The sequence below is a fragment of the Lycium barbarum genome, chromosome 3 (genome assembly GCF_019175385.1).
Source record: "Lycium barbarum isolate Lr01 chromosome 3, ASM1917538v2, whole genome shotgun sequence".
In the NCBI taxonomy this organism is placed as follows: Eukaryota; Viridiplantae; Streptophyta; class Magnoliopsida; order Solanales; family Solanaceae; genus Lycium; species Lycium barbarum.
In genome coordinates, this window is record NC_083339.1 from 20,706,600 (window position 1) to 20,720,367 (window position 13,768).

Below are 13,768 nucleotides of genomic sequence, written 5' to 3' on the forward strand. Positions count from 1 at the left end.
GACGGATTCCAATAACCAAAATGGACTATCAAGAGTACAATAACGAATTAGTAATACAAACATGGTATAACATGATATATGTAACTTAGGGTCATCATGAACTAAAATAGAAACCCTAGGTTTATGGAACTTCATGTTTTCATGGATGAACGTGGCATGGGGAAGAGCAATGATGTTCCCACACATGGATAGAACCCTCAAATACCTTAATTGCTCCAAAACTTGTAGGAAAGGTCTGAACTTGAAAAGAAATCCAAAAGCTTTAATCTTGAATCCTTGTGATGGGTTTTCTTGAAAAACCCAGGTTTATGAACAATGACTTTCTATTTAGAATTCATGGATATGTGTTAGAATTCACTTGGAATATTTGGAATAGGCTTACCTTGGTGTATTTCAATGGTAGGAGAAGAAAACCTTTGGGCTAGGGCTTGGGAATATGAAAAATAGAATTTTGAACTGAACCTGCGTATTTATACTTTTTGCTGCGTCAGGAAATGTACGGGCACTATGTCCAGCCCGTACAATAATGTAAGGCCCGTAAATTGTGGCCGTACCTAGAATGTCAAATTCCAGAAACCATGATTTTTCGCCTGTGAGGTACGACCTGAGAGGTACGTCCCGTATAATACTGTACGACCCATATATTTGGGCCGTACCTGGGATGACAAATTCCAGAAACTTGACTTTTCCCCTCACGAGGTACACAATCAAAGTACATCCCGTAAATAAATGTACAACCCGTACAAATATCGTAAAACGTCAATTTACCGATATGAGGCCAAGTTTCAATCCCAACAACCCCTGTCTTGTCCTCTAAGTCCCAGAACCATGAATAAGGCTAAGTTAGAAGGTTTTCGAGGTTTTACAATTAACAGAAGACAACTAAAGCACTTTATTCATACTATTTACAACAGATTTTGAGTTGCCATGCACTTTATTGAAAATGGTAAAACCACTAGCATCTGCATACTTAGTGGGACAAGGACAAGATACAGAATTGGCAGTACTAGTAATAGAATTCAAACTCTTTGGTGCAGCAGTAGAGGACCTCAAACATTGAGAGCACAAGAGGTATAATCCATCCTCTACTCTACCAACTACCAGAGGCCTCTTCATTGAAGGGTCTTGCAGAAGACAAACATTATCTGTGAAAATTATGCCTTTGAGGCTTGAAGTCAAGCAATGTACTGAGATGAGGTTATACTTAAATGAATTAACAAATAAGACAGTATATAGGATAATCTCAGAAGTAAAATGCACATTCCCAAATTCTGTCTCGCTCACCTTGCAACCATTTGGAAGAGTGATTAATACAGGATATGGTAATGGTCTAATATTAGATAAATGAGTTTTACTAAATGTCTTGATGCACCTGAGTCTCTGATCCATGTGTCATTAATTGATCTTGAACATGTGCATCAAAATTTACCAAAATCAATAGAAGTAATCTTGCTTGAACATACCACAATACCTACAAAGTTCACAACTCCATTGATGATGTTGTTGTTTGAGGACTCTCCTCTAGTGCGAGCATGAAAGTGTTGTAGCAGGTTAACCAGTTAACCATATTCTTCCTTGATAAGAGTCATATTTTGTGTTGGTTCCCTATGATCTGTATCATCTCTTTTGCAGATTGTATAGTGTGCATATCTGCTGGTGATCCATGTACATTATTTGCTACTCTTTTCGCTTTCCAATCAGGATTTTCTTTGCTGTACTTGAAGTTCTAATTCTGAGAGTTATGATAGTTCTGAGAGTTAAAGTTACTGTGATTCTGAGAACTATTGTGATTATTTGGAGCATATCCATGAAGCTTGTAACATTCATCCTTGGTGTGACTAGATTTTTTACAATGGTCACAAATTATTCTAATTGTGCTTGTATTTGAATTGTAGTTATTTTGAGGAGTGTAGTTGGTTCTGAAATTATTCCCACTACTCCCTCCTCCACCAGAGTTTGAAGTGCTTGCATTCAAGGATGTTGATCCAGACGTGTTTGGGTTCAAAGATGTTGAACCAGTATACAACTGGTTACTAGGCTTGCTTTCCCTTTGCTTCTCATCTTGGATTAATAATGAGAAGGCTTGTGCCAAGGAAGGAAATGGATTCATCATTAAGATGCTTCATCTAACAATAGTATAAACTTCATTTAATCCCATCAGGAACTGAACTAATTTTCTATCCTGTTCTACTTTATGCATATTCTCGTTAGCTCCACAAGTGCAATTACAACTACACTGTGTTTTAGCATTTAGATTATTCAACTCTTCCCACAACTGCTTCATCCTAGTGTAGTAACCAGTAATGTCCATGTTTCCTTGTGACAAATCATTGATTTCCCTCTGAATTTGGTAGAGTCTTGTACCATTAGTCTGATCATATTGATCTTCTAGTTCATTCTACAATTCTACAGAATCATTAACATACTTTACACTATCAGCTATCTCTTTCCCTAAGGAATTCATAATCCATGATGTGACCATATTATCACATCTCTCCCACAATCGATACCGTGGAAAATTAGAATCTGGTTTTTTACAGTCGTCATTAATGAAACCGAGTTTATTTTTCACTAAGAGGGATCTCAATACTCCTCTCCTCCATGATCTATAAGCAATTCCATTAAAAATACTCGGTACTAGCAATGCACCTGCATTATCATATGGATGCATGTACATTGGAATACTTGAGTCAACAGCTTGTTCATCCTTATCAGTAACAACCATGAGTGAAAAATTAGGGAAAATTAATCGATTTCAAAGTGAAATTTTGGATCTAATTTGAGAAATGATACCTAAACTTTCGATCTCAAAACAAGGTAGAAAAGTAGAATCTAAATTGAGAGATGAATGCTAAAACCTCGATTTGAACAAAAAATACTCAAATCTGTAATTGCATGTATGAATCAGAAGAAAAGACAATTTCGTAATTGGTTGTGAATTAATTAAACAAAATCAAATCCGGAATACAAATTAGAGCTGGGCTCTGATACCATGAAAAGATTTGAACTATGATTTGAGCTCAATTAGAGCTTTAATGGTGAATTCAACTGGAAGCTTTCAATCCATGAGAGAGAAATGATGAACACAGATTGGGAAAATATAAAACTGAAAGCCCAAACTTGTATTGATTGATCATTGAACTATATATACAAAATAAAAAGAGAAGGAAAATATCTACCACTAACTAACTTCACTAACAGCTGGATGACAGCTGGCCACAAACCTAATAGCTGGCAACTAACCTAACTAACTGTCTAACTAACTCACTAACCACTAAACTAGTGCAGCAATACAACAATATACAATATACAGACAATATACAAAATATAAATAATCTCAATATATATCATCTTAAATATATTTTTCTGTTTGTTTCTTGCTTACATAGATATTAAAAGGATGGATATTTGTATATCTTGTTCAAGAAATTGTACAAAATAATACTTGTTGATAGAAACGAAATATCATATTGAAGAAACCTTTGATCCATAATCTTTACAGAAGAAATCTTTGGTCCAAAAACTTATTGAACGTTTAAAGTAACGAAAGTGTACCTTATCGAATCGATAATTCTTTGGTAAGTGAAAATTTAGAATGTTCTTGTTACATTTTAAGAAATATTTTTTGTGTTTTGTAACATCAAAATCATTGTACAATTGGTCTGAAGTAGAGGAGGGAAAATATTATTTAAAATAAAACTTGTCAAAAATATTAAAGTGAAATAATGTTATTAAAGTGTAACATGTTAGTTATGCTAGTTTTAAATTGCAAAGGAAACACCGTATTGATTTTATACATGAATAACTTACATATTAATCATCTACCCAATGTGGTACTAATTACTTATGCAGGATTTAATACCTACATAACTCACCTCCAAATCAGCTATCAAACGACCCTTTAATGGACAGAGCCATTAGTGAGGTACAAGTTGACAGTAGGGTTGTGCACAGTTCCGATATATCCAAGAATTCAAATTAATCCACGCTATTTGGATGGTCAGATTGCGGATTTTGGATATTTGGTTCGAATGGGTTATGTTGTTTTTTTTAAAAAAAAAACTAAAAAATTAGATATATGGATCAGATACGGGTTGGTATAATTGTAACCAATCCGACCCGAAATCCATGGATATATATAAAATGTAACACTTTAATTTTAGGTTATTAAACATTTGTTTAGAATTTCGGTTTACTCTGTTATGTCTAATAAATTTTATTAGACATTGATTGATGAAGATTATGAATTAGATGTTGGGATAATTGTCTTGCTGAAGCAGTGTTATAAGCATCTTAATAAGGCTTACAATTCGATCCGAAAATCCGAAATATTTATTAGAACCAAACATCAAAAATTAATAAATTCGGATTGCATTTTACAAAATTCAAAATTATAATAAAAAATGTGCTAAATCCGATCCGACCATGCATTGGCCAACCTGACACAGACATTGAAAAGACATTAAAACCAGAATTCGGCAATACGCATTGTATTAGTATTTGTAGGTTGCCGCCGCTACTCTTTCGGCAAAGACAGCAGCTCAAAGAGAAATGAAAGTTGTGAAAACCAGAAATCTACACGTACTACACTAACATTTCTTTAATCTTTCCTTCAAATCACACAAACATCATATAAATCCTAACAAAATGCAACAACAATGACACCCCAAAATCCAACTTACCAAACACCTCCAAATGTTACCCAAAAAACTAACCCCAAAAAGCCTTTTAAAACTCCTAAAATCCTCAAAAAACACAAACACATCACTTTCCTTATTCGACATAGCTTCACAACACCCAAATTACACACACGACTCAATCACATTCCACCACATTCTCAAAAAACTCGGGTCATCACCCGACCCGAAATACATCCCACACATGACCCGAATTGTAAATCTGATTCAAACCCAAAAAACAATATGCACTGAAGATGTTGCATTAACTGTAATAAAAGGTTATGCTAAGTATTTAATGGTTGATAAAGCTATGCATGTTTTTCAAAATATGAATGAAATTTTTGGTTGTAAACCTGGTGTTAGGTCATTTAATACATTGTTTAATGCTTTTGTTGTTTCTGGTCAGTTTAATAAAGCTGAGTTGTTTTTTAAGTATTTTAGGATAATGGGTGTGTCTCCAAATTTGGAAAGTTGGAATATTTTGATTAAATTTGAGTGTAAAAAAAGGCGGTTCGATAAGGCGAAAGCGTTGTTGGATTGGATGTGGGAGAGTGATTTGAAGCCTGATGTGTTTAGTTATGGAACTTTGATTAATGGGTTTGCGAAAAGCGGATGTTTGGGTGATGCGTTAAAGGTGTTCGATGAAATGTCTGAGAGAGGATTGTGTCCGGATGTGACGTGTTATAATATTTTAATCGATGGGTTCTTGAGAAACTGTGATTTTGATACAGGGAAGGAGATTTGGGAAAGGTTGGTAAAGGGGTCGAGTGTTTATCCGAATGTGGTTAGTTATAATGTGATGATTAATGGATTGTGTAGGTGTGGTAAGTTTAATGAGGGATTGGAACTTTGGGATAGGATGAAGAAAAATGCGCAAAAAATGGACTTGTTTACGTGTAGTACATTGATTCATGGTTTGTGTGAATTGGGGAATGTTAACGGGGCTGAGAGAATTTTTAATGAAATGATTGAGACTGGACTATCGCCTGATGTTGTGGTGTATGGTGCTTTGCTTAATGGTTATTGTAAGGTTGGTGAGATTAAAAAGTGTTTTGAGTTGTGGGAGTTGATGGGGAAGGAAGATTGTCGAAGCGTTAGTAGTTATAATATATTGATGAGAGGTTTGTTTGAGAATCGAATGGTGGATGAAGCGATTTCTATTTGGAAACTTATGAATGAGAACGGTGTTGTTGCTGATTCAACGTCTTACGGAATTCTAATTCATGGGTTGTGTAAGAACGGGTATCTGAACAAGGCTTTGAAGGTCTTGCAAGCAGAAAATAAAATGGATTCATATGCATACTCATCTATTGTTAAAGGGTTGTGCGTAGAAGGAAGATTGGATGAAGCAACTGCTATTTTTGGTTTGATGGCTAAACAGGGATGTAAACCAAGTTCTCATGTTTGCAATGCGTTAATCAATGGATTTATCAAAGCATCTAAAATTCAGGACGCGCTTAGATTTTTTGGTGAAATGAGTAGTCGGAATTGTTCGCCAACAGTAGTAACATATAATGTCCTGATAGATGGGTTATGCAAAGCTGAGAGATTTGGTGACGCGTATAAGCTTGTGGAGGACATGCTGCAGAAAGGGTGGACCCCGGATATGATAACGTATAGCTTGTTGATGGATGGCCTTTGCCAAAGCAAAAAGGTTGACCTGGCACTGAAGTTATTGAGTCAAATTGTTAATAAGGGATTCAAGCCTGATGTGACCATGGTTAACATTATAATTCACGGCCTTTGCTCTGCTGGAAACCTTGAGAATGCGTTGCAGCTCTTTTTGAGCATGAGCCAGTGGGAATGTCGCCCGAATCTTGTTACGTATAACACCCTTATGGAGGGATTTTATAAAGCTAGAGACTGCAAAAATGCTTCAGCAGTTTGGGCTCTGATTTTAAGATGCGGGTTTCGACCAGATATTATTTCTTATAATATTACTCTTAAGGGGCTTTGTTCTTGCCATAGAATGTCAGATGCCATATTATTCTTTAACGATGCCCTTAATAGAAAAATCCGTCCAACAAAAATTACATGGAATATACTTGTCAGAGCAGTTATTTATGGCTGAACTCTAACACGGTTTCATGAAGTACACACCCGGTGGGTTTCAGATACCAATTTCTACACCGAGCAGGAAGTTCAACTCCAATTAGTTAAAATACACTTATCTGATCTCTAAGTTCATTGGTTTCAATCACCCACTTTAAATTATCAGGTCCGAATCTCCTTTCTGTTGCTCTTCAGTAACCTAGATATTTGCTTTCCTGTATACAGTCAGGCGATGTACTAAGAGAAGCTTATCTTCATAGTTGCAGGGATGAGATTATTGTTCTCACTATCAAGGCAAGTTTGTCGGACCTTTATACAGTAATTCTTGTTTTAAGTTGTAAGTAATCTCTCTACTCGCATACAGGTTGAATGGTATTCCATGTGACTGAAATGTGCTTGAAAATTTCTCTAAGTCACTGGATATTGAAAGAATTATGCCGCTTGATTATGCTTTTGTTTAGTGAAGTGCTCTAAACATTATTCCATAAATTTTTTATTGTGCAGAAAAAATGAGGGGACAGTAGAGGCAACAGAGATTTTTGTGCAACAAAATCTGGCTGTTTATTTGGATGAGTTATTCTTAAGGTTAAGGTATTGCTATTGTCCTTGGATTTCTTTTGCAAACTACATATTTGGGAAAACAAGAAAAATGTCAAAAAAAGAATTGATTATGGGTACTGTAGAATCGAGTCCATTGACTGCGGTGATTGGGTAGGGGGGCGTGGGGATTATTTATGATTGAAATAGATAAAAGCAGATGTACTCACCATTTTGAAAACACCTATCTAGACTGCAGACAAAGTTTTACTTTTCAGCCACTAACAATTCTTTAGAACTAAGATACTAAGGTTACCACTTCATTTCGATAAAATCGGCAGGAATGATCATTAAACAACAAGCAAAATCTGTGTTCAAAAGGACTACAGGAATCTCATCGAGAGACGAGCTTATTACCTACTTATATTTCCCCCACTGCCAAAAACTGACTATGTTTCGGTTAATAAGCACATAAGCCAGTGATGATTATATTCCAATTGAACAAAGGTTTCTAAATATTTTATCTCCTCTTTATAAATTATGAAAAAGTAGAGGTTAAAAATGTGTATATCTGTAGGAATCTAGTAGCTCAGTTGGTTGACTAGGTTCGAATCCCCACGTTGTAATTCCCCCCCCCCCCCCCCCCCCCCACCCCCTATGTAATAGAAAACAATTTTTTTTTTTTTTTAAAACAATGTGTATAACTGTAATTATTCAATAAATTACTTATTAGTGGAAATGAGAAGAAAAGTCTCCTACCAAGCTACTCTTACGTGCACAAATTAATTTTTGATTTTGCCCATCCTTCTTTCCTTTTGACCCAACTCATTTTCGAAAAAGGAGTAGGTTGAATGTTTTCAAAATAAATGACTCAAACCGGAAAAAAAACCGAACTAACCGATGCTCACCCTTCCTCTAGAAAGTAAAAGTTGGCATGTCCTGTTTTGTTGATCAATATAAAGCATCCTACAATAATCCAACTTTGGTGGCTTCAGTTGCCAAAAAACTTGGATATGCTGATGCAAGAGAAAAGTTTGCATGATATATCAGCCTCTAATAATAACGTTTTATTTTGAGGTTATAACTCATGCTACATTAATATCTATCATTTTGCTGTTCTATACAATCTGTGGAAGAGAGGATTTCACTTTTTCTCTTCTTCAGATGTCTGCTTTTGCTTTCTTTCTGTTTCTGATAACATGTTCTGCTCGTAGATGACTTGAGAAATCAAACCCACCAAGATCACTCCAAGAACTGCACTCTTTCCCCAGTCAGATGGTGAAGAAATCAAGGCATTCGTAATCGCAACTACCACGAGGCCCATAAGTCCAAGGTAGATATTCCTTCTAGTCTTTGACTCAGCAGTTTCTTTACTGAGTTGCTTAATCTTTTCCATTTCCTCCTTAGCTTTTGCTTTATCCACCGGTTGTTGTTTTTGCCCTAAGTTCTTAAAGAAAAGCCCTTCATTTCTCTCCTCCTCAATTTGGCCTTCAAAGTCCGCCAACTTCTTTTCGTTCTCTTCGATCTCCTGTTTGTTTAACTCCACTGATTCTTCGAAAGCTTGCATCCGGCTCTCTATGTTTTCCATTATCTGCTCCAAAAAGAAAGAAAAAATAAGGGCCTTTTTCTTTTTTGGCCCGTCAGCCAAAATTAATTACAGGCGCTATACAGACAGAACCTATACCTACACGCTGATAATGTACATTATATGTATATTTTGTGTATACATATGTATATTTATACTTAATATACAAAACCTATACATTTGCTGGCTATTATTCTTTGAGCGATCAAAAATGCAAGTATCCCCCAAAAATAACAAATCAAAAGCTGTGTATTTTAATGAATCTAAATTGCACTTTCTGTTTGATTTGCAGTTGAGTTGACAGACCCTTGCACCAGCTTCATCAAGCTCTTTGAGGGCATTTTCACCAATTTGGTCAATTTCAGCATTGGCATCTTCAGCAAATTGGGATAGATAAGAAGATCTTTCGTCTAAATAATCGGTAAGACGAACTTTCTGTGTTTGAAGCTGGGCAATCCTTGCAAGCAGTTCTTGCTGACGGGCATCTCCTTGAGGCGGAGGTGGAGGAGCGTCCGAATCTGAATCTGAATCATTCGGTTTGGAGAGGCAGAGAATTGGCTGTTTCCTTTGGAAGAGGCCTCTTGTGTTTAGAAAAGCATGTTGCTTTGGTATCAAAGAGGAGTGAATTGCTTTTAGATGAATCATTCTTTGTATTTTTGATCCAGTTTGGTGGGAGACTAGCCAGTGCTAAGTAGTGAGTGTTAACTATGAAAAGGGGGAATGGAAAGTTTTTGTGAAGCTCTGATTGAATGCACCTTATCCATTTTATTTGCAGATAATTTAGAAACAAAAAAGGGAATGGGTCATTATCTGTTAGTCGTGGTGGGCCATTACAATGGTGTGTCACGTCTTACTAGCTTCCTCTTCTTGGACGAAACTTAAATTAATTAGTTAATTTAGGTAAACTTACGTGAATAATTACCTTATTATCTCTTTTACCATTTAGCTACCTTTTGTGTATTCACGTGTATTTGATAGTGTTTTCGCTGTATTTGACTGCACATGTTTAGTTGTATCTGATGTGACACGTATTTGAATTTTATTTGCATGTATCTCATATGTATTTGGCTCATATGGCTTGCTGTATTTGGCTCATATATCTTGTATCTCATATGTATTTGAGCTTCTTGACAGTGTTTTCGCTACATTTAATTGTACATCTATTTGGCATCATATACACTCAGATATGCTCAAAATGCAAGGAGAAGAAGCAAGGAAAAATACGTAAGAACAGTAATGTGGCTCATATTTATTTAAACTTTCTTTGCATGTATCTCATATGTTGGTTCATATGTATCTCATGTGTTTTTGCTAAAGTAATGTGATTGGCTGGATTTGAACCTGGGCAGGCAGGGGCAGAGCTACACCTGAAAAAATACGTAAGAAAAGTAATGTGGCTCATATTTATTTAAACTTTCTTTGCATGTATCTCATATGTATTTGGTTCATATGTATCTCATGTGTTTTTGCTAAAGTAATGTGATTGACTGGATTTGAACCTGGGCAGGCAGGGGCAGAGCTACACCTGGAAAAATACGTAAGAAAAGTAATGTGGCTCATAATTATTTAAACTTTCTTTGCATGTATCTCATATGTATTTGGTTCATATGTATCTCATGTGTTTTTGCTAAAGTAATGTGATTGGTTGGATTTGAACCTGGGCAGGCAGGGGCAGAGCTACACCTTATAACCACTCCAGCAACATAAACTTGATGTATTTTTGTATAGCTATAAATGGTAATTTACAAAATCACTGTAATTACTTACTATAAATAAATTGAAAGGTAGTTATTATCCATAATTATTTCTTAAAAGTAGCTATGTCAAGTAATTATTCCATTAATTTATTATTCTGTTAGACCTTAACTCTTGATAGGTTTATATTCTTCCTTAACATAACTTAGTCTCTCTTAAATCAATATTTCTTGGGCATTGACGGAGATCTTATCATGACCAAAAAGATGAGGTTTTTGTTGGAGATCTCTTCCCGAGTCAAATGAAATTTAAAATATTTTTTTTTTAAGGTGGCATCTCGAAAGTGCCACTAGTCTCCTTTGTCACGTTCATGTACTCTAATTAGATGAAATTGCACGAATTATCCTTCAAACGGGCTTGTCTTTCATATTTGCCCTGCCAAATTGAACTTATGTTTAATGGGGCATAAGTTTTTTATGGGCAAAAGTCATGTGGGTTATAATTTGTAGGATATTGCGATATACTTATACACCGCGAAAAAGTTACTTGTTATGAGGTGAAAAAAAATTAAATACCAGCACAAAATAGGGACAGAAGTGCAAATCACCCCTCTACTTAATTAGATGCACAAAACATTGAGCAAATTGTTTGTCACTCACGAAAAGTTATGTCTATATGTGTTTTTCACTAACGAAAAGTTATGTCTATATGTGTTTGTCACTCACGAAAAATTATGTCCGTGCATTTGCTTATTTGTTGCTTATGTGACTTATGTTTGTACAAGTATGTGTACTTGTATGAACTCTATCTAGTGATTTATGCTATTATTTCTTATCAAATACTTCCTCTGTTTCAATTTATGTGAACTCATTTGACTGAGCACGACATTTAAGAAAGAGGAAAGACTTTTAAAACTTGTGGTTCAAAATAAGTCTTGAATGTTTGTGTGGCTGCAAATCATTCATAAAGTTAATTTGTTTTCAAATTAGGAAAGAGGTCATTCATTTGGGCACGGACTAAAAAGGAAATAGGTTCACATAAATTGAAACATAGGGAGTATTTCTTTGTATTACAAACTTATGTTTAGTTTTAAAATTATGTGATTTGAGATGATCGTTCTTCGGATGATTGATTGTTAGATTCACAACGTATTAGAATTCAGATGATGATTGGGACTTAGTGAATCTTTAATTATTATAAATCTAATATGAAATAAATATTAACATATTTAATGATTTTAAGGATTAGTATGTATGTATATATATGACTTGAGGCTATAAGAAAAATATATAAATGTCTCATGTTAGTTTATATCAATTTGTCAACCATGCTAAGAATATTGTCACCGAGCTTTACAAAGGCGAAAAATTCAAATATAGCAATTTGAAAAGTATGGAGCATGAAAATCCAATATTTCCTTGAGATAGACAAATTTGTGAAAGACATTGAAGCTTACTAAGCTTGGAAAATAGGTCTTGAAAGATTTTTCTATCGATTGAAGTTATTACGCTGGCTGAATAAATCTCTTTTGAAAGATTTTTCTAGCTCGAACAATGTTGTAGAGAATTCCGAAAGTATGAAAATACAATGGACATGTACAAACAAAGAAATAATTCTGTTGCTAAATTAAGGAGCTTTCTTTTTTGTTTGTCACTTAAAAAATAAAGGCTAAATTCATCTATAGACACCTGTGGCCGTTCGGTTCTTTCACTTGAACACCTCAACTAAACCTTGTTTCATTTAGACACCTGAGGGAGGGTCCAACGGTGCCATTTAGACATTTTTCGCCGAATCAACCAAATTTATAAAGTGTGCAATACACTCGCTGCTGACGTGGCAAATGACAAATAAAATGAGGACATGTGTCTTTTTTAATTAAAAAAACAATATTTTAAAATATTTAATAACAAATTAAAAGTAACTCTCAAAAAGAAAAAAGAAAAAAAACTTTATTTACACCCAATCAGAAAAGGATACATTATTAACAAAAAGAAATACAAAAAAAGGACACATTGAAAATTCTGAGATGAATAGTTGTTCTTGGTGTTCTTCACCATCTTCATGTTGTTTTAGTTACAATCATGATTTTAATCCAAATTTGCAAGAGAAGCTTCTCCAAATTTGTTATAACTTCAGCTAAAGATTCCCGACGAAGACCCAAAGGCAATTCAACATTAATTTCTCAAAATTTTCATCAAATCAATTAACCCATTTTAAACCTTCAAGCTTTCTAAAGACTCCATTAATGACAAGTTTTTTTTTTGGGATTTTTTTTTTGTCTTCTGTTTATTAAATAGATTTATCCAAAGAAAAATCATCTTTCTTGTCCCGTAAATGCTTAGGGAGAGAGAGGTTGGTGGCAGTCTTGACTTTTTCCGGTGAACAAGATAGCAATGGTGGAAGGTTTGTCAAATGGAGAAGAAAGAGAAAAAGAATAAAGAAGGAAATAAAAAGAATTTAAAAAATAAAAAACTATTTTTTGGGCTCTTCAAGCGGCAGGTAGGTGTGAAAATCACGCAAGTTGTCAACTCAGCGAAAAGTGTTTAAATGGCACAGCCAGGCCCTGCCTCAGGTGTCTAAATGAAATAAGGTTTAGTTGAAGTATTCGAGTGAAAGAATCGGATGACCACAGGTGTCTATCGATGGGTTTGGCCAAAAATAAACACCCTGATGGCACCATACATATGCATCTCCACCACATGTCGAATACAGTGAATGAACTAAAAAAATGTTGGTCATACAGTAACATACGAGCAACAAGTCCAAGCCGTAATTGGTTTCTCTGAGCCCAAATTGGGAGCATATAAAGATGCATTTGACCAGTAATACTAGTTAGGGGTGTACATGGACCGGATTGGTTCGAATTTTTTAAAGACCAAATTAAACCAATTGCATTAGGTTTTTAAATTTATAAACCAAACCAAATCAACGAAAGTCAGGTTTTTCAACCTCGGCTTTTCTCGGGTTTTTTGGGCTGCTCGGGTTTTTTGGGTTTTATCTGGTAAAGTCTTCATACAAAACATATAACTTGTACTTCAAATATTTCTTTAATCTTAGTAAGATACGACTATCTAATTAAGATATTTATTAAGAAAATAACACAAAACGTGAGATGAGAGATGACATTGTACTAAAATATTCAACGAAAAAAATTAATGAAATTGCATAAATTAAAATGATCATAATCTAAAAGTACTAAGTTATGCTAAATAAATACGGC

At 34.8% G+C, this 13,768-nt stretch overlaps 3 protein-coding genes and 1 long non-coding RNA gene across 5 annotated transcripts; 2 read left to right on the plus strand and 2 right to left on the minus strand.

Annotated features, from left to right (window-relative positions):
• Window positions 1-2,122: 2,122 nt before the first annotated feature.
• Window positions 2,123-2,725, minus strand: LOC132630462 (uncharacterized). Its single transcript, XM_060346025.1, has 2 exons — window positions 2,480-2,725; window positions 2,123-2,398 (listed from the first exon to the last, which is right to left on the minus strand). Exons 1-2 carry the CDS (start codon window positions 2,723-2,725, stop codon window positions 2,123-2,125), a joined length of 522 nt encoding a protein of 173 aa, XP_060202008.1.
• A 1,756-nt stretch (window positions 2,726-4,481) lies between these two features.
• On the plus strand, window positions 4,482-7,068 carry LOC132630701 (pentatricopeptide repeat-containing protein At3g09060). Of its 2 annotated transcripts, none has more exons than XM_060346264.1 (2): window positions 4,482-6,897; window positions 6,992-7,068. In XM_060346264.1, the coding sequence occupies exon 1, from the start codon at window positions 4,696-4,698 to the stop codon at window positions 6,748-6,750; it is 2,055 nt and encodes a 684-aa protein (XP_060202247.1). In that variant the 5' UTR covers window positions 4,482-4,695; the 3' UTR covers window positions 6,751-6,897; window positions 6,992-7,068. The 2 variants fall into 2 exon arrangements, with proteins under 2 accessions (XP_060202247.1, XP_060202246.1); XM_060346263.1 differs by having other exon boundaries at window positions 6,998-7,068.
• A 1,252-nt stretch (window positions 7,069-8,320) lies between these two features.
• Window positions 8,321-9,498, minus strand: LOC132630702 (uncharacterized). Its single transcript, XM_060346265.1, has 2 exons — window positions 9,160-9,498; window positions 8,321-8,859 (listed from the first exon to the last, which is right to left on the minus strand). The coding sequence occupies exons 1-2, from the start codon at window positions 9,496-9,498 to the stop codon at window positions 8,413-8,415; spliced, it is 786 nt and encodes a 261-aa protein (XP_060202248.1). The 3' UTR covers window positions 8,321-8,412.
• On the plus strand, window positions 8,483-9,895 carry LOC132630703 (uncharacterized). Its single transcript, XR_009578658.1, has 2 exons — window positions 8,483-8,601; window positions 9,146-9,895. It is a non-coding gene; the product is annotated as an uncharacterized LOC132630703 (long non-coding RNA).
• The last annotated feature ends 3,873 nt before the right edge of the window (window positions 9,896-13,768 follow it).

Bases quoted from the DNA above. Each gene is read 5' to 3' on its own strand.
- LOC132630701 (XM_060346264.1), top strand. From the start codon at position 4,696: ATGTTACCCAAAAAACTAACCCCAAAAAGCCTTTTAAAACTCCTAAAA.
- LOC132630702 (XM_060346265.1), bottom strand. From the start codon at position 9,498: ATGATTCATCTAAAAGCAATTCACTCCTCTTTGATACCAAAGCAACAT. The intron at 8,860-9,159 runs GTCTGTCAACTC...TTTTTGGAGCAG, and splicing joins TTGATGAAGCTGGTGCAAGG to ATAATGGAAAACATAGAGAG.
- LOC132630462 (XM_060346025.1), bottom strand. From the start codon at position 2,725: ATGGTTGTTACTGATAAGGATGAACAAGCTGTTGACTCAAGTATTCCA. The intron at 2,399-2,479 runs GTCACATCATGG...GTAGAATTGTAG, and splicing joins GGGAGAGATGTGATAATATG to AATGAACTAGAAGATCAATA.